The 24332-nt window shown below is 41.9% G+C and overlaps 1 protein-coding gene and 1 long non-coding RNA gene across 2 annotated transcripts in view; both read right to left on the minus strand.

The window, feature by feature from the left end:
• DCUN1D4 (defective in cullin neddylation 1 domain containing 4) overlaps positions 1-16624 on the minus strand; it is a 115733-nt gene extending 99109 nt beyond the window's left edge. Inside the window, 2 exon segments of the mRNA XM_075066462.1 lie at positions 1001-1071; positions 16405-16624. Coding sequence (XP_074922563.1) covers positions 1001-1071; positions 16405-16429 — 96 coding nt within the window. The 5' untranslated portion in view covers positions 16430-16624.
• Positions 9192-16156, minus strand: LOC116830335 (uncharacterized). The gene is made up of 3 exons (XR_004374971.2): positions 15622-16156; positions 10459-10512; positions 9192-9728 (listed from the first exon to the last, which is right to left on the minus strand). It is a non-coding gene; the product is annotated as an uncharacterized LOC116830335 (long non-coding RNA).
• Positions 16625-24332: the final 7708 nt, after the last annotated feature.

A 24332-nucleotide genomic window follows, 5' to 3' on the forward strand; every position in this document is an offset into this window, starting at 1 on the left:
AATTTAGCGCTACTCCTCTCGTCTGGGAGGAGTTCCGAAATCGATTTAAGGAGCCGTTTAACTCGATATTAATGACGACGTCGTGTGAACGGGTACAGCGTTAAATCGGTATATCAGCCATTAAACCGATTTAAAGTCGCAGTGTAGACCTGGCCCATGTTAGGGCTGTGGTTAATTCTGGCAAGCTTATTAGCACCCATTTGGGTTCTTTTACTGTTTTAAACCTTTTCTCTGTAATGCTTTTTACCTTACAAATATAGTAGGCTTGCACAGAAAGTGCTGTGTGGCATCTTACAATTGCAGCAATTAAATGTGTTAACCATCTCTAAAGAAAAGCAAACAGGTGTTCTCAAGGAACCTATCTGTGCTGGGACCTGCAGAGTGAACACAGGCATCTGTGCAGCCTAAAAATACTCTGGTCAGAAGGGAGGGAGACATGTGTCTCCATCCAGGAGAAACAACTGGGTAACTGAATGCCTGAGAGTGGGTGGCCTTGCTGGACCACTGCAGGAAATACAGATGCAGTTGCCCTAAACTGTAAGTGTGTGCATGGCTAGCTATGCTGTGGAAAATAGTGTGACTGTTCAATGAAGGAGACAAGGATCATCAATAGCCCAAGACTCATTCTTTGGATTGCTCTAAATGGACAGATGTGTTTACAGTGTATGTTTTCCTACATTTACTGTAAGGAGCCCGACACTGATAAAAACTGTAAGCAAAAGGAACATGCAGTTTTCACACATGCTTCCATGCATACCATAATGTACACATACGGAGACAAGAGCTCCAGTGTACACAGCCACATCTTAATGTTGACCTCTTGTGCATACACATGCAACCTTAGCAATCAAAGTACAAGAAGTGACAGTTAACTGTGAAACCTTAATGTGGAGTTCCCCAAACATTTAAATACAATAATCTAAATATTTCAAAGCACAAATAAATGCATTCAAGAGTAAATAACTAGCTATTAAATAAAGAGAAGATTGCAAGTCATTACCAGCCTATTGAGGGTGTGGTAAATCTTGTGAATATTTGCCAGTGTTGATAGATGAGAGTTCAGCTGAAAATCTAGAGGAAAAATAAAATTTAGTTGTGTCTCTTATCCGAGTTTAAATTACACTCTGGAATACAGTTTTTATGGCTAGAAACAAGATTTTATGTATTCTCTTCTTTTTTAAAAAAACCCATACCAGGCTCTGATGAAAAAAGTACTCACTCAGGCTTCATGACATCAATAAAAATCCCTCCCATCTCTTTGAGGAAAGGGACTGCACAATTTTTGCCACAGCATGGGAATTAGTAAGTGCAACTCATTAAAAGAAATTCTGTGTATTTTTATCATACACACAGATCTCCTCCAGCATAGGCAAAATTAAATTCACAAAAAATCAGAATACACTTAAGTTCATAAAGCCAAATTTAACCCCCTCTCCACAAAAAACAGGATCCATGAAACAGAGTTGCCCTCCACTCTACATATCCTATCACTTTCCCATCCGTCCCTATGGTAAGTTAATATCCAAAGCACATTCCTTCTAGGAGAATTTGATTAACTATCTTAAACATTACATTTTTAAGTTAGTCTGATTACCATAAATGCAAGTATATATTGTCCAACGAAAGCGATGGGAAACATTTATGCAAGACCTATGCTGACTTCTGCCTACAGATACAAGAGGCACAAAGCAGCAATACCTAGCTAAGGAATGAAAAAAATAATTTTGTATTTCCTTACTTTTGATGTCTCATGCAAGATTTTTAACCTGAGTTTACATTTAGATTTTTAAAACTCCTCCCCCATGCCTAAGGCTCCTTCATGTCCAAAACTAAGTCAATGGAATTCTTCCATGTATGCAAAGTGTAATATTCTTGCTAAAAATAAAAGTATGCCAAGATCCAAAGCTAGCAAAAGTTAACCCTTGTCAATAGTGAAGCACAGTCCAGCACCAAAGTTCATAACTTGAGAAGCATCGTATTTGGGACTAATCATGCAAACATTACCAAATGTAGTGATAAGCAGCTCTATGAACTTAAATGCAACCAAAAATGGTAGTGAACATTTGTGTAACACTATCTGAACAGCCCTCTCAGAATAGTCAAAGAGATATCAACCACATAACCAGCATAACCCTCTCGTATAAAATAATTTTATTTGGAGGATCCACTAATACCTAGGGTGACCAGATAGCAAGTGGGAAAAACTGGGACTTTCTGGGAAGAGGAGAGAGCACAGCTGCCTGTATAAGACAAAGCTCCTAATGTCAGGACATATGGTTGCCCTACTAATACCAGTCATTATAGTAAAGCATTTCTGCACAGAAACATTTCATTTGTCTTTCTCCAGTCTCTACACAAATACAAGTCACAGAAAAAAGCAAAAAAATATAATTTCCACACCTCCATCTTTAATATTCCATAACAGTCCTCAAAACACACACTCTATGGAAACCAGAGTACAGAGGTGAGGTATGTGAGACATTAAAAAGTAAGTCTATATAAAAGTACAGTACAATTCCTCCTATGGGAATAATCGGAACACTGCTGTAAGAGAAAAGGTATAGTTGAGGGAAGTCCCAACTTCTTTAGAATCTACATTATCCATGGATTTGGAATTCTCTCATAATAGCATTTTTAACATTTCAGAGACAAAGTCATATTTTTAATTCAGTACCTTCACTGGAAGGAATAATTTTGCTGATCTATAATTCTGTTCCTCACCACACCTGGTATAGCTTAATTCAAGGGCAGACCACATTTTATTACTATACCCTATTAACTATGCTGGCTAGATTCTCTCACATTGTTTGATTTACCCTGATTTTTTTCCAGCCAAATAAGACTGATAAAAAAATTGCACTGTGAAAGCCAAAAACTGAGTTATTCTATATAAATAATCTATTCAATATAGTAAGTCATTCCAAAAACAAAGGGACAGAACAGAAAAATCAGAAGAAATTCCTTTAAAAGAGACTAGCTGAAATATCAACAGACAAACTCAATAAAAATAAACATTTATAAACCTTTTTGAGACATGATGGTAAGTACACATACTGCTACACAGCAGACTTGGCCGTGACTTCCTGTTTAAAAAGAAGTCTCAATCTAAAATCCTTTGGGGACTGAAACCATACACCTGAAGCACACTGCTACCATGAGAGTGAAATCAATACTGCTGATGGTCTCAGAAGAATCTCTTCGTTTATTATTTGCTGAAATGACAACTGCTGCAACTGTGGGTATGTCTATACCACCCATCGGATCGGGATCACCTACATACCTTCCTTCCAAAGATGCGAAAAAGTAGTAATGCAAGTCAATTCAAAAAGGATCTGGACACTTCAATCAAAATGAGTAAAAAATAGTTTCAGGTACTAAATTTTTTCTTGAGCCCCCCCCCCCCCCTTACAATTTGTCCTTTTATAATCAGTTTTCCTACTATAAAAATCTGAACATTTGTATTATAGTAGCACCCATAATGTACAAGGCACTGTCCAAATATAGTGAGACACAATCCCTACCCTAAGGATTTCACAATCTAAATATTTTTCTTTTCTCTGTTGCTAGGTGAAAGTTCCACACAGAGTGAAATTGAGTATCCAGAGTAATAGAGTGTAGAGAGTAAATGAGCTGAAAAAGTTGAACAATTATTCTATTCTAAACTAAGAGTTACAGTTAATTGTGGGTGGTACATGTAACAATACTAGGCAAAATATTTTCAATCTAAAATAGGATTTAAATTGGTGCCCATTAAAAGAAAGAATGTGTTACATTAGGAGTTTCAAATACACTTAATTTATCCCAATATCTAATATACTTTCTCACAGTTATAGTCTGATTGAAATGTCTTCAAATTTTAAATGAATGTTTTCAAAAAATTCAAGCATTCAAACTATCACATTTGATGGGACCTACACAAAAATGTTTCTAGGTTTTTGTTTTTTATAGCAGCAGTTAAACCCTAGTCCATCCCAAGTTTTCTGTATTCATGTGAACATTATTGATGATAATGTGAAAACAGATGACATCTTAATTCTAACTCCAACCAAAAGGGAAAAGATAAACAAAAAAAAAAAAATCACGTTGGTAAAGTGGTGTTACACATTCAAAATCAAAACAATAGAAAGTTTGGAGGGATTTAATTATGAAAAGTAAAGGCTAGCAGTAGGCTAGGGAACCACGTTAAGGCTCTCAAAGCTCCTTCTGAACTAGCAGCACAGCATTTAGGAACCTCAAGCTTACAGGGCAGGCAGTGACAGAACCCCTTACTGGTCTGGGTGATCCCCAAAACATCACACCTATATCTGCCAGGAAGCCATCAGGCTTTGGACATCGTGTTAACAACATGCATTAACCAACTACAAGTGATCACTGCAGAAGTCCATCACAGAGCCGATATTCCAGCAGTGGGGGACTCACACCATAGATTTATTTGTCATAGACAATAATACCAAATGCCCGCACTTCTGCTCCAGAAGAGACTTCAGCCTGGGATCACAATCAGACACTTCTCTCCTTTGGTGGTCTCAAGTTCTCCTATATGACATTTTCCCAGTTTGCCATAAGTCAGTGTCTTTGAAACTAGTGATAAGAGTAGAGCTGGGGATCTAAAAGCATTTGAAAACATCTTAAGAAAAGAAATTAAGTCAACATTGACTAGTTTTCCAAACCTGGAAAAAAAAAGTAGGTCTTGAAAGACTAAGGTCCTGCCCATACAACAACATTAACTGAGTTTTACAATTAATAGTACTGTTGGCTTTATACATGGTCCCCACATACCCTTTGACTTAAACATTGTTAGTAATAATCATGGCAGATCATGTTTTGCTAGCCTAGGAGTGTTAACATGATACCCTAAGCATGACTGTGTCATCAAGATAGCCAATCTTCCTCTTTCCTAGCTACGTAGGGAGGGACATCCCCAAAGTGCATTACCACACATGATAAATGGTTCTATTTTGTGACAAACTCTGGGTACTTCATTTATTGCAGAGGAATTTAGGGATAGCTGCCCAGATTTTCTCAGACTGCAACTTACAAAAAGGTAAAAAGTTGTGTGTGGATATGCAACTCTGACTATGATAGCAGAAGATTTGCTGTATCCACACTTTGAATCATGTAACCTGTTAAGATGACCATGCCTCTAACTAGTCACAAAACCGATGCTGTAGTTTTAGGATGGGATGTGGTTTTATCAATACTTATTGATTTTATACACCACTTTTCAAACTGATCTCACATCTCGGAGAAGTGAAAACAAGACAAGATATAGAATGATTTTATTTCACACTACAGCTCTACATGAACAGAGATGGAAACATTTTCACAACTATTATCACCTCCCCCTTCTCAAGACCAATTATCTTGTAGTCAAAATTAGAGGGAAGGATAGAGAGAACAAGCTAAAATGCAGTTAGACCTCTGCCCAGAAAAAGGAAGGGGAGGATGGATGGAGCTGCAACAAAACTTAAACCTTAACTGAAAGTAGACTAATTTCCAGCAGTTGGAAACACTCCTTCAAGAAAGGAAATTTACAGTGAAAGTGTTTTCATACATTCAGAAGAAGACTGCTAACACAATAGCCCACTACTTAAGCTTATGTGGGACAGCTAATACACAGGATATTCTTCACTAGAATGAGTGATGGGTCTCAGAACACACCAATTTGTCAGACACTACTCAGTTTTTTTCCAGCAGGAAAATGAGGTAGTCTATAGTAGCTGAATTCCATGCAATTTATTGTGTTGGTGTCAAATGCATGAGACCTAAATGCAAGTCACTGACTAGAGAGTCTGCTTGCTCTGTGGCCACTAAAAAGACTAGTTTATGGCACTTTCAATAAGATATGGGGCTTGCCTTAGTGTCCTTTGCCAAAACTGATGTACTGTGTTTATCTGTCCTTTGGTTTCCACCCTAGGGCTAATTGTGTTTCACTGGTGAGTGAAGCAATTGCTAACTCCAGATTTCCTAAAATACTTTGTGATTTGCCAGAATCATAGAATATCAGGGTTGGAAGGGACCTCAGGAGGGCATCTAGTCCAACCCCCTGCTCAAAGCAGGACCAATCCCCAGACAGATTTTTACCTCAGTTCCCTAAATGCCCCCCTTAAGGACTGAACACACAACCCTAGGTTTAGTAGGCCACTGCTCAAACCACTGATCTATCCCTCCCCCTAGAATGAACTACATAATACAGATGAAGAGGGAAATACTGCTAACATTTTCCAATCCCAAAACTGTAACAAGGAGAAAAGAGTTGAGAAAAAGAAGTGTTCCAAGCCTACATGTTTCAAGGTATGAAGTTCAGTAGAAAATGCTGCCTGAATTATGAACAAGTGTTGACATTGTTGGCTTGGGCAGGTCAATTATTCATGATCAATCATGATGTGACCAAAACCAAAAACCTACAAAACAAAGATAGAAAAGAAACTACATAGCGTTTGCAAAATGCCCTTCATCAACTATCTAACAATCACGGCCAAAGCAAAAGAACCTGCAATATATTTAGCATGTTTCTCGAGAAAACAGATTACAGTCAAGGTGAGAGTTAGTTTAAGATTAAAGATCCCCCAGGAAAATCTGCCTGAGCAACTCAATGTGTAAAAACCAACCCAAAAGGCCGAATGGATTTTAAAACATAGCAAAATTCTACTGTTCAAGTTTAAAACTGAACCAATTTTCTTCAAACTTGGCTTGTGTTTCAGTTCTCATTAGAAATCTAACCTACCTTTGGTTGTTGTTGAGCTCCCCAAGTGCAAACTGGATTAGAACATACAGCCAAGAGTATTACCCACATGCACTTGCATGAACTACAAACGGATTTATTTCACTTGGGCTTTCCAAAAAAAAAAAAAAAAAGTCACCTCAGGGTTTGAACAGAATAGAAAATTTAAGGCTAAACTAATTAGTTTGCCAAACCGAGTAACTAAAATCTCATAACTGAAGCTAAAATAGAACCATAACTATTGCACACAGTATTGATTCACTATCAATTAACACTGGTATTTAAAGAGATTAGTAACTGAAAAACAAGTAAGACCCCCCTTAAAACTTTGGAATGCTTATCTGAGTGTGAGGAAGAATCTACATGAACTCTTTCTTTCATTCATGCCCACTGAGTCTAAAGTATTTCATTAAACTGATATGCAGATTAACTGCCATATCTACAGTTTATATTGAAAAGTTAAGTATCCAACTAATATCCCCATATGTGGTTGTTTTGTTTATTTTCCCCTCCATGTGTACCTTTATTTAAAATCTAGATCAGAGCCACCTCTAATTGTTTTCTATTACTGAGGGCAAGTCTACTTTACAAAATTAAGTCACCCTAAGTTAAGTCGACGTACAGTCGCCACGGTAATTAAATGGCTTTTGCATGTCCACACTATGCTTCTTGTGTTGGTGGTGCACATCCTCACTACTAGCATTTGCATCTACACAGGGAACAGTGCACCGTGGGTATCTATCCCACTGTGCAACTTGACACCATCTAATGCTGGGTGTTTGGGAAATGGTTTGCAATGCTTCATGGAGTAAACAAGCAGCAAAGGCGTGACTGAGAATATGATTTTAATGTGTCATGGTTCAGTTTTTCACCATCCCATAATTTTATCTGCACCCTATGAGGTGTTGCATCTCTTTTCAAAAGCCCCGCAAACCCACACATCCACCATCTCTGTGTGAAGCATAGATCCTGCACAGCTCTGCACTACTGTGATGAGCATTGCGAGCACAATGCGCCTGATCCTGCAGTATTTGCAGAGCCACCAGAGGAGCAGTGGGGAACATGACAATTCCTTGGTGGCTGGCCTGCTGTGGGACACAGAAAGAAACAATTCAAGGTTGTTGTTGGCATTCATGGAGCAGCTGCAGATAGTGGAATGCTGGTTCTGGGCCTAAGAAACAAGCACTGATTGGTAGGATAGCATCATTATGTGGGTATGGGATGATGAGCAGTAGCTGCAGAACATTTGGATGGGCAAGGCCACATTCCTGGAAGTGCAGCAAAGAGTCCTGTGGCACCTTATAGACACTAACAGCTGTATTGGAGCATGAGCTTTCGTGGGTGAATACCCACTTCACTGGATGCATGTCATTCCCGAAGTGTGTGCAGAGCTTGCTTAAGTCCTCTGGAGCAGTGACACCAAAATGAGATCTGCACTGTCAGTGCAAAAGTGAGTGGCAATAAGCGTATGGAAGACTTGCAACATCAGACTGTTACCGGTCAGGAATCAATTTGGAGTTGGGAAGTCCATGGTGGGAGTTGCTATGATGTAAGTGTGCAGGGCTATTAATCGCATCCTACTATGAAGGACTGTGTCTCTGGGCAATGTGCTGATATAGTGGATGGCTTTGCAGCAATGAGGTTCGCCAACAGCAGTGAGGTGATAGATGGCACACGTATCCTTATTTTGGCACCAGACCACCTTACCACAGAGTACATAAATAGAAAGGGCTATTTCTCTGTGGTACTTCAAGCACAGGTGGATCAACACAGGATAGTCAGGGACAGTGCATGACATATGCATCTTTAAGAACACAGGCCTGTTCAGAAAGCTGTAAGCAGGGACTCTTTCCAGACTCGAGGATTACATTAGGGATGCCAAAATACCAATAGTGATCTTAGGAGACTCAGCCTACCCCTTACTCCCACGGCTCATGAAGCTGTAAACTGGCCACCTCAATAGCAGCAAGGAGCACTTCAACTACAAGCTCAGCAGGTGCAGAATGACAGTTGAATGTGCCTTTGGTCGCTTGAAAGGACACTTAACATCTACTCCCGAGATTAGACCTCAGTGAAAAAAATATCCCAATGGTTATAGCTGCCTGTTGTGTGCTTCACATTATCTATAGAGCAAAAGGGGAAAAGTTTCTGTTGATTTTGAGTAACCATATCGAAGGGCTATAAGAAGAACTCAACAGGGAGCTATGCGGCTCAGGGAGGCTTTGAAAGACCTTTTTAACAGTGAGCCACAGTAATGTGTGTTGCTGTAGTGTGCTCTGCCCGGCTTTTTTTTTTTTTTTGCACCTTGGTATGAACCTTGTAAGAAGTGTTGCGCGTGTAGTACGATAACACTGCAAATGCACCCATAGCTATTATCTGTGAATGATGTCAGCTCCAAACAGCATATGTTGTGAACTAATACAGACGAATTATATTTCCATAAATAGACTTATTTCAAACAGACATATTTATAACTGAATGAAACTTTATAAATACAGGGAAAGAACAGTCATTTCCATTTCACAACACATACATCGACCGTCTCTCTCACAGGTCAGTGTATGGGCTGCTGTGATTGCCTGTACCCTCTCCCAGAGTGGAGCGGTAATGATAGCTGAAGCAGTCCCAGACACTATGTGGAATGTAGGGGTGCATATGTAGGTCCCAGAATGCAGTTCTTTATGAGTTGCAGAGGGAGGAGAGCACGGGTCTGTTGAACCTGAAGGTCAACAAGAGCCTCCAGCATGTTTGTTTGCTACTTGAAAAGTGCTAGCATCTCCTGCTGGATGTCTCTCTCCTTTTCCTGTGCTTTTCTATTAATCGTACTATCCCTGTCCATTCATTCTGCTAGGGGATTCTCCAAGCCTTGTGCTCGGTATCCGAAGCACCAGAGGCTTGCAGGATCTTTTGGAACGTGTCATCCTTCATCCTCTTCCTTCTCCGTCTCATCTGGCTGAGCCACTCCACTAGTGTGGATGGAAACATCTCAAGGCCACATTTCCAGCTGCAAAAGATACAATGCACAGAGGTACTATCATGAGTATATTCACAAGATAAATGCAAACTTGGTATACTGAAGTCACTCCCCTTGATCCACACAAGTTACAAACACTACATTCTCACTTCTCTTTGAGATTCACAGAGCACGGTGGCAGTCCCAGCCATACTGAGTACAGCCCAGAGGGAATGGAGCAAATTGGGACAATATAGGATGGAGGGGAGGGGGGAAGGAAACAAACAGGCATCAGTATATACAGATAGGGAAAATGAACTGAATACTGACACCATTTTCCACAAGCAGTAGTAATTTTAGCTGATATCTCACTCCTGAGGGTAACCAAGGGTGAAAGGGAATAGGTCCTGCATGTGTCCAGCTGCAGACCGGGCCCATATGCTGCTAGCCCTGTATGCTACAATGGTGCCTGCTGAAGTAATTGCAAAGTCGCGTGGGAAAGTGTCCTATGCCTGCAGAAGAAATAAGGCAGCCCTCCCTAGAGGATTGCAGACTACCTTCTGGAAAGTTTCCTGAAGATTTCTTTAGAGGATTCATGGGACAACCCGGTGCACAGAAACAAACTGTTCTGCAAGGCTCCCTCTGCCTAACTCTACATGGAAATGAGAAGCAGATAGTGCCTCTGTCTCTATGGGTTATTTCACTACCTCTTCTAACATGATTAAAAAAGAGTAAATGAACAGATGTGTCCCTGCAATACCAAAGCAAACCGTATACTTACAAGAAGTTCCTTCCCCTGGATCAAGCTCACTCAAGCTGGACTGTAGGGACTGCTCTGGAGTCAAAAAAAAAGGCCTGACTCGCTGCATCACTGGATCCCCTTGTCGCCTGTCCCCCATAATCCCCGCACTTCTCATCCAACACTTCCTCCTCGCTGTTCACTCCAAGGGCTGTGATTCCATCTCTCTCAAAGTATCCATAAAGCTCTTGGGGATCGTAATGGAGTCTCTGCCAAGGATGGCATGCAGCTCTTTGTAAAAGTGACACGTCTGTGGCTCACACCAAAGCAACTATTAGCCTTGCTTGCATTCTGGAACTCCTGCCGCAGCTCCTTGGCTTTCACACAGCATTGTTGCAGGTGATGCAGGTCCCTCTTGTAGCACCTTTCCCCCATACCTCTAGCAATCTGCTCATAGATATCCACGTTTCTCTGGCTGGAGCAGAGCTGTGCCTGCACAGCCTCTTATCTCAACAGACCCAAGAGAGCCACCATTTCCTGTGTACATCAGGCAGTAGTGAGTTGGCAGCATGGAGCCAGCATGGTCAGCTAGGCAGTTGTTAGGTGAGCTCTCCACACCAAGCAAACAGGAAATAGAATTTCAAAAATTTGAAGGGCTTTAGAAGGAGAGGGGCATGTATCTGTGTACCTGGCAGCGAGCCAGCCAGCAGAATTCAAAATGGTGACCGGATAGGTCATGGTGGGGTGTTATGTGACATCTCCTGAAGGCTACTAAAGTAGATGTATATAATGCAGTGCCTACTGCATTGTGCTAAGCACTGTTAAACCAGCATAGCGACCAAGTTACATCGGCGGGAGCAACATTTTAGTGTAGATGCTTACAGAATTAGGTTGACATAAGCTGCCTTGCTCTGTAGCGTAGATCAGACCAAAACACAGATGTATCAGTAACAGTGTACTATGAAACACTGGGACACAGTAAAATAATCCAATTGCTGGATGTACCCAGTACATTGTTCAGCAGTTAGATTATAATAATTTGACTTTGAACCTAACATCCCCTGAGGAAAAGAAAAAAAGAGGAAGGTAGGGAAGAGAGGTAGTATGCTCAAAATTTTATTCCCTGAACCTAGTTTAAAAAGAGTATGACTGCAGAGTGGAGGAATAGAATTATTTACAAAAATTCCAAACTACAAAATTTCATACCAGCCTATCTAACAAAGCCACTTAAAAAAAAACAAATTACCTCTCTTCACTCAGGCAAACCACATTAACTGGAATCAGTTTTAAAAATAGTTAAGTTTCAGCACTGAGAAGGACCTAGGTCTGACTACAGACTCATAACAGTGTCTCAGTTTACCTTGTGAAGACACTTTAAAATGAAAATCCAGATCTGAAATGCACCAAGATTTTCAACAAGGCCTAAAACCCACAATTTCCAAAATGCACAGCTTTGAAACCCTATATTCATAACTAAAGGCAGAAAACAAAAAGATGAAGGTTAGGGTTTATTTTTTCTGAAGAATCCTACTAAATTTTGTTCTGGTATGTTTTAAAGATACAGCCATACATTTTAACATTAAAAAGCAGAGAAAAGAACCAAAATTTGATTCAGTGAGGCGAGTCATTTGATGAACTAATTTACACCAGACTAAAAGCATAATATGTTATTTTTAAATTCAGCTATAGTGTGAAGTGTTGCTAATCAGTTTCACAGGTCACCTACAACTCAGGATTCCAAGATTACTTATTTCAATCTGCATGTTGCATACAAGGGCAAAGTAAAAAAAAAAAAATTAACTTTTTTCTATGGAGAAAATCCTATTCCACTAGATAGCTGACATGTTAATAGTAACAGCTGGCCTACCTACAGCATTGCACTATTTTAAACATAAAATTAATTTTGACATCACACCTTAATTAAACCAATACAAAAGGTTATGTGGACAGTTATTTAGTTTAAACCAAACTTTTCAGTTTATCTTAAATTAATTAAGAACAGGTTTGAGCTGACACAAAATAATTCACTCTTCAACCAAAATAAAGAGGGTCACCATAGAGGTTCATTGGTTTCACTAAAATAGATTATGTGTAGGCAAGGCCTAATACTGGATGAGTTTTTGCAATATGCCATGGCTTGCACACATATTAAACATGAAAATGGCTGTATACATTCCTAACTGAAATAATCTTAACAAAATGTAAAGAAGAGTAAAAATATTGGCCAGGGTTTAGTAAAAATCAGTGCCAACAATGGGCACCTGGGGGAAAAAATAAAGTCTATTTCTACCACCCAGTTTGGCTCAAATAATGTTCCAGTCGGTTGTGTGTGACATGTTACTTAGCTGAATATCCAGAGACTCCTTCCTAGACTGAAGAAGTATTAGCAGTTGTAACTCATTAATGATAAAGCAATATAGAACTCAAGCAGCAATTACCATCTCCACTGGAAAACTGGTCATAAACAAGAGTGCATAATTTGCAAATGATCTTCTGATCTTATTATGATGCAGAATTCCCTTTATTTAGCATTTAAGGCATAATTTCAGATTCAAATTATAAAAGATGATATAGGAACGTAAATAGAAGGGTAAAAAAACTGTAGAAATTGTTTGAATACATAAGCCTCCACACTGCAAAAAAAGATTTTTCACCCCACCAGATGCATTTTGTTTACAGTTTTTGTTAGTTTTAGTTATCACTATACAGGTAGACTGAACCAGTGCTAGTGTTGAGTGCTCAAGTATTTACAACGGATATAGGAGTTGCATATTGTTATGGGTCCTCCAGTAAGTCTTTCTTTCCGCCTCAAGCACAAAACTCTTGCAAAATCACCAGCCCTATAGCCAGCTGTAACCCAGTGCCTTTAGAAAAGCACAGGAGACATAGTACCTAAGGGAGTCTTCCCCTAAGACAGAGAAATAAGAATTCAAACAGGACCGAAGAGGAAGAACAAGAAAAATCTTTTTCTTTCAATGTCCCCAAAGCCAGAGAGGGACAAAAAAGGGAGGAAAATAGAGAATTGGTACCTCTAGATGAAAATGTCAGAGAAGATCACAAACAGGAACATATGACACTAAAGTGTTAGAATCACACACACCCAACACTCTTCAGTTTGAAAGAACGGAGACAGGAGATGAGGAGAAAAAGCCATGCCACTTACCATTAATAAACTCATTATGCGGCCTTATAATACAGAAGACATAAGTGATTTCCAGTTATACTCACTGAACTAATAAGAAATCTCGAGATGACATGTTTGTTCTGGGGATGAGGTGGGCAAGCATACCTCACATCTTTTAGTGAATGTTTCATCCTCAAAGAAGGATTGAAAAAAAATGGAGACAAATTAGAAACTGGATTGACAGAGTTCACATCACCTGAGAGCAACAATGGAGTTTAGCAAAATCAAAGCTCTGAGGAAAGAATGCAAGAATGAGGATTGTTCATGTCTCATCTTAGTCTTGTTCTAGACTCATATCAATATATGTACAGGTATGCTATTAAGAGAACAGTTAATTCTCATCTCAATCATCCACTTTAATCAACGAGAACAGAAGTATAAACTAGAGACAACAAAGTGTGTTAATTTAGAAAAATATTTATACATAAGTAGATATGCAAGGTTATAAATTGCCAAGGAGTTAAAGAGGGAAGAAAAATCAAAGGATTATGTCTTGCAAAATTACCATAAAAGCTTACCAGCCCAGGACATCTACTTACTCAAATCATAATACTAATTATAAAAAAAGTTATTTTTTTAATTTATACTGAAAATGAGTTACTCACACTTGAGAAGAAAAGTTTTGCAAGGCTTGATTAGTTGGCAAAGAGATTTCTTATACCCAAATGATTTTATGAAAGTGGGTATAAAAAAAAAAAGAGAGAGAGGGGAGAGGAGAGAAGAGAATCCACAGAACTGTCAGGGACAGTTGCATTTCAGTGCACACTGTGGAAGAGAAAGACGGGAAGAACCCGAGGCCAGTGACAGCTGAAAAACCTGAAACAGTACTCTCAAACTTTCCTACTGAGAAATAAAAAAAAAAAGACCTAAGTGGGCACTGGATAACCTATAACATCCCAAATGAGGGAGCAGAGGGAAGTGTCTATCAGATGCAGCTAACACATTTTCAGAGTAAGGGTTTGCACCTTTATTTTTTCTTAGTAATAACTTCTGAAAAGATTGAATAGAACATGATACACATGTTTATGTGCCCATATCTGTATTGCAGAGAATGTGTCTGGGGGGAAGTTATCCTACTATTTGTCTATATTATTATGATAAATATATGGCATTATATATATTAAAACAGGGTGAGTGTAACCTCAAGCTTCAAGGTATAAACTGTGCACTGTAGGGCTCAAGAGAATTTTATTTACCAATGTACATTTTACTATGCCATTAGCTATGTAAATTTTGGGATGGTATATTTTTACATTCCTCTGAAGTAACAAATGCTGGTTACCAGCTCCCATAAGCGATGACAATACAAATTAATAATAATCAGACCTGCTGGAGCAATGACCCAACCCTATATGGTTAAATATACACTATGTGCCTATGCCAGGCCCTTTTTCTCCAACCTCTAATTTTTGAAATGTAGAAGATGGGATCAAAAAAATCCAAGATGTACATGCATCTGACAAAGTGGGTATTCACGCCTGAAAGCTTATGCTCCAATACATCTGTTAGTCTACAAGGTGCCACAGGACACTGTTGCTTTTTACAGATCCAGACTAACACTGCTACCCCTCTGATACTTGACAAGATGTACACAGTTTCTCCTCTAATAGCTATTTTCAGACTTGCGGAGATCACCGAAAATAAGAAACACCATAAGAAGAAATAGTGACGATCAGCCTTTGCCGTGAGATAAATAAGTGTTTGTCCTCAGTGCTGTGTTTCTTCACCCATCAGAGACAGGCAGCAACCTCATGTTACTGAGACAGTCTTGTGCTTGAGTCTGTAGCCTCCTTTCCACCCTTTAGAGGCGGAAGAAGTTCCTGAAGCATATTCTTATCTTTGCTCAGCATCCCTGCCTCCCTGCAGGCAACCTGTTCCTAAAACAAAGCCTTTCCTGTGCTCAAGACCCCTGCACCCTACCCTGGAGAGCATCGTACCCCAGAGACAAAGCCCAATCAGTGGGGGTGCTCCCCCTTCCCGCAATGGGCAGCACGCTGCCCAACCTCCCCTCCTGCTCCCACCCCAAGAGAGCTATTTCTGGGACAGCTCCAGCCTCATCTCTCGGACTTCTACGCCGGTGTGAAGAGCACGTCCCTGCCTCCGCTCCCCCGCAAGGTACCTAGGCCGGGCCCCAGAGCATCGGGCAGCAACTTGCAGTTACCCAAACAGGGGAGAATTGGGGCGCGGTGCACGCTGGGAGTTGTAGTCTCTCTCGGCGCTGAACCCAACCTCGCTGTGCAGCAGGATAGACTCCCGCCCCCACAATGCACCGGGCTCGTTCCCCTTCACAGCCCGTTTCTCCCGCACCGGGCTGACAGTGAACCCGTTAAATTACCGCCGGTGGAACGAGCCGCAAAGCAGCGCCCGGACGGGACCCCCTTCCAGCACGCCCGGCCCCAAAGTGGGACCCTGCGGGGCCCGGGCCGGACGCGGGGCTCCTGGGCAAGGTTGGAGAAACTGCGTCACAGCCTCGGTCAGCGCCCGGGGTAGTGGCACAAACTGCTCCCCGGCAGAATTTCCGATGCCGCAGAACCGGCACCGGCACCGGCCTGCCCGCCGCCCCCGGCACTTGCGGGATCCCCCCGACCTTCCCCAGCCAGCCCCGGCGTGGCTCTCAGGTGCGGGGCGCACTTACCGGGCTCCCGTCAGATGCCCCCGCAAATGCCCCCAAAAGGCCCCACGCTGCCCCCGTCCCTCGGGCTCCCCCCTCAGGACCCAAGCAGCGCCCCCAGGACAGGCTGCGCGACCCACCCACCCCGAACCCGCGGGTAGAGACCCCCGCAGGCTGCCTGGCCGCTACTCACTGACAGCGGCAGCATCCGAGTGCATTTTCGTGCAGCGCACACACTGCCCGGCCGGGCTCTCTCTGTATCTACCTCCCAATCACAGAGCCCGGGCTCGGGTCCTCCTGCCCCTCCACACACGCACGCCATTGGCTTGGGCTGGCTTGCGCTAACGCCTGTCTCACTGCGCTATTAGGCCACGCGCCTGTCATTTTCCCTCTACCTGGCCCACACCACCCGATACGGCTACCTCCACCGTCCTATTGGTTATAGTTCTCAACGAGTACCGCCTCCCCGCCATAGTGATTGGGCTTTGCCTAAGTCAATAATTTTGGCTCTGAAAGCGCGTGCAAAGAACACTACTTTGTGTCTCCCGTGAATCTGATTGGTCGTAGAGGCTATGGACTACGGCCACAGCCTGTTGTCATTGGTTAAGGATTCCAGAGTCCGGACCTGCGGCTCGGAGTGAATGGGGTTGGGTCAAGGAAGCTGCGTGAGGCGCCGCAGCGCAGGAGATGTGGGGCTGGGCGTGGTTCACACCTCGGCTGGTCCAGCAGGGGGCTGCGCAGAGTTGGCCTGCGAGAGGCTGTTGAGAGCCGACCTCTCTGCAACAGCCCAGGGAAAGGCTGCAAGGGGAAGAACAGGCTTCCACCCCAGAAGCAGAGAATGGGCTGGGGAAGCAGAACTAGCCAGGGTGATGACCATATGTTCCATTTTGGCTGGGAGCCGAGACAGCCCCTTTTTAAGTTCTGTGGTCATCCCGACTTTTTTTTCAAAAGGAGGCATTTGTCCTGTTTTTTTTTGCTGACTCGATCAGTTGGCAGGAGCAAACAGATGTGCCCCCTTTTGTCAAAAAAGTGGGGTGCAGAGGAACATATGGTGCAGGAGTGAAGTTGCCAGCCCCCCTGCAGGGGGGAGGTGAGCGGGGAGGCGGCATTCCAGTGTGGGGGAGGGGGGGGAGCATGGCAGAGTTACAGCAAAGGGCAGCAGCCTCCTGAGGGAGCCTCAGCAAAGGGTGACAGCTTGCGGAGGTGGGGGGCTTCGACAGAACGGCTGGGGGTGTCCAATTTTCTCTTTCAGAAACGTGATCATCCTAGAACTATCTTATGTGTCAAAAGGTCAGTTACCTCTTGAGAAATATGATTTATCATAGAAAAAACACTCCACAACTTGATGTTTAGCAAATGGACAAAAAGTACTGGAGAACTATGGACAACAGAAGCTATAATTGAAAATAGAATGAAGGCTCTAACACTCAATGAAAGTATGAAGATTTATGTCTGATACTTCCAAGAAAGATCAGCAAGGAACAACTGTGCATCACCTGACAAAAAAGCGGGGGGGCACTACTTCTGTTCATTTGTTATTCTTAACTATCTATACGTACAGCTGGCATGCTCAAGAATGGCATATGAGGAAGCAAAACCTAGTCTGCCTTGGGTTAGACTAGGTGAGTTATTGTACATACCTCTAACAGAAATCTGCCCTTTCTAGTCTGGCAATACTTACTGTCATACCAGTAAAGTATCTGGAAATAAGTGAACAGCCTGAGCATGATGGGGCCAGCACAAGAGTGGCTGGTTTTCAATAACTTACACCTAAAATTAGTTCCTGGTCACTGGCTATAAAAGTAGCTGTACTACTGCCAGCAAGAGAGCTGGTTGTAATATCAGAGACACATAGTACAAATGGAGCTGGAGACTGAACAGTCCACTCACCTACAAGTCAGAGCTAACTTTTGGTCAAATAGCACATTGAGCAAGCCAAGATTTTGTATCCTTAACATTTTCAGATGTCAAATAAAATTTGCACTATCCCAACTTCTGGCAATAAATAAACCTTGTATTATTTAGCCATATCTGTAATCCATGTAATCTATAGTACAACTTTGATTAAAGAGATCATCTTTAATCCACACCTCTAAGCAATGCAGTTATACCAACCAAAACTAGTGTGTAGATAGTGCCATCTCTCTAGGGATGTGGAATACCTGTACCTACACCGACAGGAGAATCTCATATTTCTCAAGAAGAGACTCTCCTGTTGGTGTAGGTAGCATCTTCAGTAAGCTGCAGTGCCCTCTACGTGTAGACAAGCCCTTAGTATGACATGGGAGCTTCTAGACAGGACCTGTTCTCGGGCAGTTGAGCAGGGTGGTTGCCCTGGGTGTTATCTCCAAGGGGTGCCATGCTGCCATTCTGCTCAGCATTTTTTTTGGGGGGGTGGGGGGGAACTTGGCTTCTCCACAGGATGCCAAAAACTACCTGGGGCCATTCCTGCTTCAGGAACTTCCTGTATTTCGGTTGTATAAAATTTTCCTTTATAAAATATTATTGTAGCTTTTTGGTTGTAGGTGGGTTGTTTTGGGGTTTGTTTTGGTTTGGACTTTTTTTGAGGAAAAAATCTAACACAGGCATTTGAAATGTGGCAGGGAAGAAAGTCCTTGGCATAGAGGAGTGGCATTCATTTGTCTCATGAAACGTCATTCAGGTTTAGTTGACTTAAAAGCTGTTCAAAATTTCTATTTTCCTTTTCCTGTTGCATTCTGTGGTAAAATTCTGGCAGCCCATCAAAACAACCTTCACTACTACCCCCCACCCACCCTCCCAAGCATGCTAGAGTCAGGCATATTGCAAAGCAAGAGTAGGTAGTGTACTGGGAACATCTGTAGATCAACAAAACAGCAAGGGTCGCTCCTCCCTTCTCCTAACTAAACTCCAACTAATAGATCTAGTGTTCCATTCCTCACCCCCTCTGAGGACAACACACGGGGAAGGAGCTCCCCATTTCTGGGTATGGAGGAGGGGAAAGAAAGACAGCCAGCAGTCCAAATGCCTGACACCAATCCTTCTAGACCAGTATATGGTGCCAGTGGCGCACAGACCCACTGGCCCACAGCCTTCTGCTACCAGCTAACATAGTTAGTCCTGTAACTCAAGTGGAAGAAAGCAGCCACAATGCTGAAGGTTCTGAATTTAGGACTGTGGGTGATATATAATGTGGGGTGGGGGACAGCTGTACCTACCATAGAATTTGTTTTTACCATTGGGGAAAAAAATCTTAGGGAATTACTTAAGAAAAAAACTATGTTAAAGAAACTTTCTAAACTAAAGTCAGACTCAAAAGGTAGGAAATACCAGATTTATGGTTGCCCAGGCAACCTTTATTTTGCTTCCTTGTGCATATGCATTATGATACAACCTTTAATTACATGTTCACATACTAGATTTCTTACAAGATCCTTGGACTAACAAAAGGGTAGATAAGGTTGCATAGGCAACATGATTAAGTTTAATTCCCTATTAATGAAAGGGAAATTGAGGCACCAAGAGGCTGAGTAACTTCATCAACAGTCATACAAAGAATGTGACAGAGCTGGGAATAGAACTCATTACTTGTGATTCCTAGTTTCTTGTACTAACCACGAGATAAACTTCATTTCAGAATATGCATTCCTAATGTTTGTTGGGCAATGTTATACATTAACTCTGAAATCAGAGAACAATCCAAATACCCATGGATAAAAGTCTTTGTAAAAGCAAGGATTTTCTGCCATATTGCCAAGCCTGGCAAAACTGGAATTTTTCTTCCCCTTTAGTATTTTTTCCCCACTATTTTCCTTTTCTCTTAGCAATTGGCGTCAATGCTACATCACCACCTTGACACAAAAGCCAAATGATAAAGTAAAAGCAGCAGCAAAACCAGCAACTCTTACTTTTTATATCTAACTTAGATGTAAACTGACTTCATGATAGAGAGGGGAGGGACAGAATCGTAATTCCCAGATCTGAATATTCTTGAATATTGGAGAAATTCAGATCAAAATTGTGCTGCTTAGACCTTTCTATAATTATAAAACAAATAATATTGTAAATCAAAAAAACAAAACAAAAAAACAAATTCTGAAGTGTTCTAGAGACTGTACCCAATGATCCAAGATGGTTTTAACAAGTTGGTGTACAAACACACACACAAATTCTCTCTCTCTCTTTTCCCCTCCAGGTACTGGCCCTAAAATTTGAGCTACCAATGCAAAACAAACCTGTAGATAAATACTGAAATGACTTCCTTTTCTGTTGCCTCCTGTGTGTCAAAACTTGCTTTAATTTTCAGAGTCCACCTCCTGTGAGCAAGGGCCATTATCATAATGTGTACCTTATGCAAGTCCTCCAGGCTGGAATTATGTCTCCTTTGTTAAGCTGTAAAGTGCTCTATAAATCACCAGGCAGAGGTGCTGTGGTTTGATCAAGCCTGCATTTTGCTTTTAGAGACTCAGCAGACATCTTTGTGGTTCCCAGTTTCTTTGAATGCTGAGGAGTGGTAGTTGTTGAGTCTGACAAGAGCTTTGGTCTTCTACATTGCTGAGGCTGTTACTGCATAAATATTATATTTTAGATATAAGGCTCTTGTGGCATTACATGTCTTTAAGACCATCCCTTATATTTTATAATGTGCGTTAACTGAGAGCTTAATGGATTCTGACATTTCTCTTCAGATTTCTCCTAGCTCTACATAAATTAAAAGCAAAAAGTGTCTAGCATAATTGAATGGGAAATCAATCACATAAAGTGTGAATTAGCTTCACCATGTAGGGCAAACAAAAACAGGACAGAAATTGGGAAATTCTTCAATTTTCTGGAAAAATGTGGGAAAATTATTTACATTTTTCTCTCTTTTTCTGACCCCTCTTCCCCTCCACATGATATTTACTCTAGATGTAAAGAGGACGTTTGTCCTTTTAGGTTCATGCTGCTTTTATTTTTTTATTGACAGTTAAAATGACAAGCACATAAAGAAAAATGCATATTATGCAATGTACTTGGCCAAATTGCACTTAGTGTTAGAAGTCACACTGTGCCTTGTCTTCACCTTCCCTCTAGGTGCCAGAAATGTGGAGTAGAAAATTGAGGCAGAAGTTCTTGGGAGGGGGAGGGGGAGGAGTCCCTAGTAGGGTCGACCATTCATGACCAAGGGAATCAGGCTGTGAATTGCTGAGGCCACCACATGGCTCCAAAGTACTTGCTTATCTTGCTTTGCTGAAGGACACCCTTGAAAAATCATTTTGACTGCCAGAAACATAATCCATATGGCTACAAACCACTACACCTTTTAAATTAAGAATATGAAGTGAACTGACTAGGGAAAAGCACCCTTATCACAGAAACACAACAAAGGGGTGGATCAGAGAATTGAGATACAATACATCCAGGAAAATCTAATAATCATAGATCTCAATCATTTACATATATGAATCTCTGGTAAAAACAAAACAGTTTTACATAATGCTGCTGAAAAGATTTAATTTAGGAAATACAACAGAGCTCCACAAGCTCTATTACTGAATTATGAATAAAGGAGACCTCATGTGGTTGAAAAGGACAACTGCATTTATGTAACTGATTCCAAATCACTCAGCTAAGTAATTCCAGCCCGTCTTAATTCTCCTTGTTCCCTGCACGACTTTGTGCTCCCCACTCAGGGAGCAACTAAATTCATTTATTTAGTTGCTCTGATTTCCCAGTACTGGCGTAGGAGTTCTGAATTATTATCTGTTCTGAGCTTGAGATCTCCCTTTATAGAACTGAGCACAAGTATAGTACTTTTTCATTAAAGAGCACCATCCTCCTCCTCTCTCTCCCTGCAACTCCTGCTGCTTTCTGTTATTCCCTCTCACCTTTTCTCCTGCCTGTCTGTTATGTCTCTTGTACCCTCCTACCTCCGGCACAGCCCTCCACCATCTTTGTGCATCTAGAGCAGAGAGAATACATATGCACCAGCAGCAGACACAATTTTCTACACTCTGGGTCCTAGTGGCACCGCTGTACAGTGTGGCACCTGAGGCAGCCGCCTCAGTTTGCCTCATGGTAAGGCCAGCCCTGTCCAAGCCATCAAGTGCAACAACTGTGGGTCTGGATGCAGTCTGTGACCAAGGTGCTGAGCTTTTATGTCTGGACAGTTTGGAAGGCTGCCTGAACATCTGCAATAGATATAACAGCCAAAACTGTCTTGTCCTGTAGGGTGCTCTCAGGATCACTATAGCCTTGTCCAGTCTGATCTTGGATATTATCCTGGGGCTCAGGGAAATCAATGGAAAGGCATATAGGAGAACCTAGGACCACCAAAGGCGAGAAGCATCTGGTGGTGATCCCAGGCTCAAGTCTCCTATGGAGCAGAAGGTCAAGCATTTGGTGTTATTGTCTGTGACAAACAAGTCTATTGTGTGAGTCCCCCACTGATGAAATCAGCTCCGTGATGGACTTTTGCAGCGATCACTTGTAGTTGGTTACCACATGTCTATTCAGGAAGCCTTCTAGGTCATTGCTGACTCCTGGAAGATGTAGAGCCAATGGGGTTACCCCTTGTTAATGACACCATGTCCAAAGCCTGGACGATGTAGGTGTGATGTTTTGGGGATCACCCAAGACCAGGGTGCCCTGTAACCTTGGAGTGCCTTAAGCTGTGCTGCTTTGGCTCAGATCCCTGACACCAGCACCCTGCTCACAAGCACAAAGTCTCACCTTGACTCCCACCAGCCTCCTTACTCCTTGCAAGATGACACTAACAGCCCCTCCAGTCTTGAGATTCTCCAATTCCATCCTTCACTGGTTCTTAAGCACCAGATATTCTGATTTTCCCCCTCTAGTTCATCACCCCTGCAGGCATGACACCAGTCCCCCAGACACCAGCTTACTTTGGGATACATACTCCATACAGTTTGCACAACAGAGACCTGCTAGGGGTGAAAATAAACAAAAGGTTTATTTAATAGAAAAAATACAGATTCAAAGATGAAATAGTAGGGGAGAGCAAACACATACGAGTTACTCAGTAAATGAACATAAAGATGCAACTTCAGGCTTTACACTTCTATATTAGATAAAATCCCTTTTTGAACACAAGTTACTTACTCCTTTCAAACAGTTTTCCAGCATACCCCTTAGGTTGGGGTGGGAGAGGATCCAGCATTCACAGACAGCCTTCCACCTTTTAGACTGTCCTTCAAGTTCTGAATGAAAACTTCAGCTTCAAGCCTCTTTTTTAAAAGGATCCTCACCCACCCCCTACCCTCCTCTGGCATGGTGACTCATGGTTATTCAGAGTGACAGAAATTCCTTCTTAAGTTGATAGCCAGGATGTCTCAGTGCCTTCCCATTAACCTTAATGGTCCTCCATTGCCTTTTCCTGGGTTGGACAATGGATGCGTGGGTACTTGAAGCTGGTTTCATTGTTTCACTACCCTGTTATGAGGTGATGCTAAAGTTGCAACAGTTACAATTTACTATTTTCTATATATACCCATACATACATACATTCATAACTATGGTCTCTATACATATCTCATAATGACCATCAAATTCAAAACATAACAAGCTTTCATAAAAGACCTTGACATTTTGATAGTACAATGACAGTATGCAGTCAGTTGGTTTAATTGCTTATTTTGGGGTGCTTAAACTTTCTGTTCTCCCCTTAGGATGCCTCTACTCTGATTGTCAAACTGGGCTGGGCATTTAATAAAGCCGAGCTTGCTCTACAGGGCTGCAAATCCCTGTGCCCAAAAGGTAAGAACAAAAATCTCCTGCCTGTGTTCTGGCAATCAAATAAAAAGGCTTGGGTGATGGCAGCATTATTTCTGGATTGGTTCCACAAGTGTTTCATTCTGGAGGTCAAGCAGTACCTTGAAGAGAAAGGACTTGACTTTAAAGTGTTGCTGATCGTAAACAATGCTCTCGGCCTCCCTGCAGCACTCCGGTTTGTGCATAACGATGTTGAAGTCATCTTTCTCTGCCCCAATACCACCTCCATCCTCCAACCTCTCCACTAAGCCATCATTAGCTGTTTCAATGCCGCATACACGAGGCTTACATTCTCACGGATCCTTACCGCTATGGATGCTGATCCCAATGTTAATGTGATGGAGTGTTGGAAGTCCTTCAACACTGTTGATT

This window comes from Chelonoidis abingdonii, chromosome 5 (genome assembly GCF_003597395.2).
Source record: "Chelonoidis abingdonii isolate Lonesome George chromosome 5, CheloAbing_2.0, whole genome shotgun sequence".
Taxonomy (NCBI): Eukaryota; Metazoa; Chordata; order Testudines; family Testudinidae; genus Chelonoidis; species Chelonoidis abingdonii.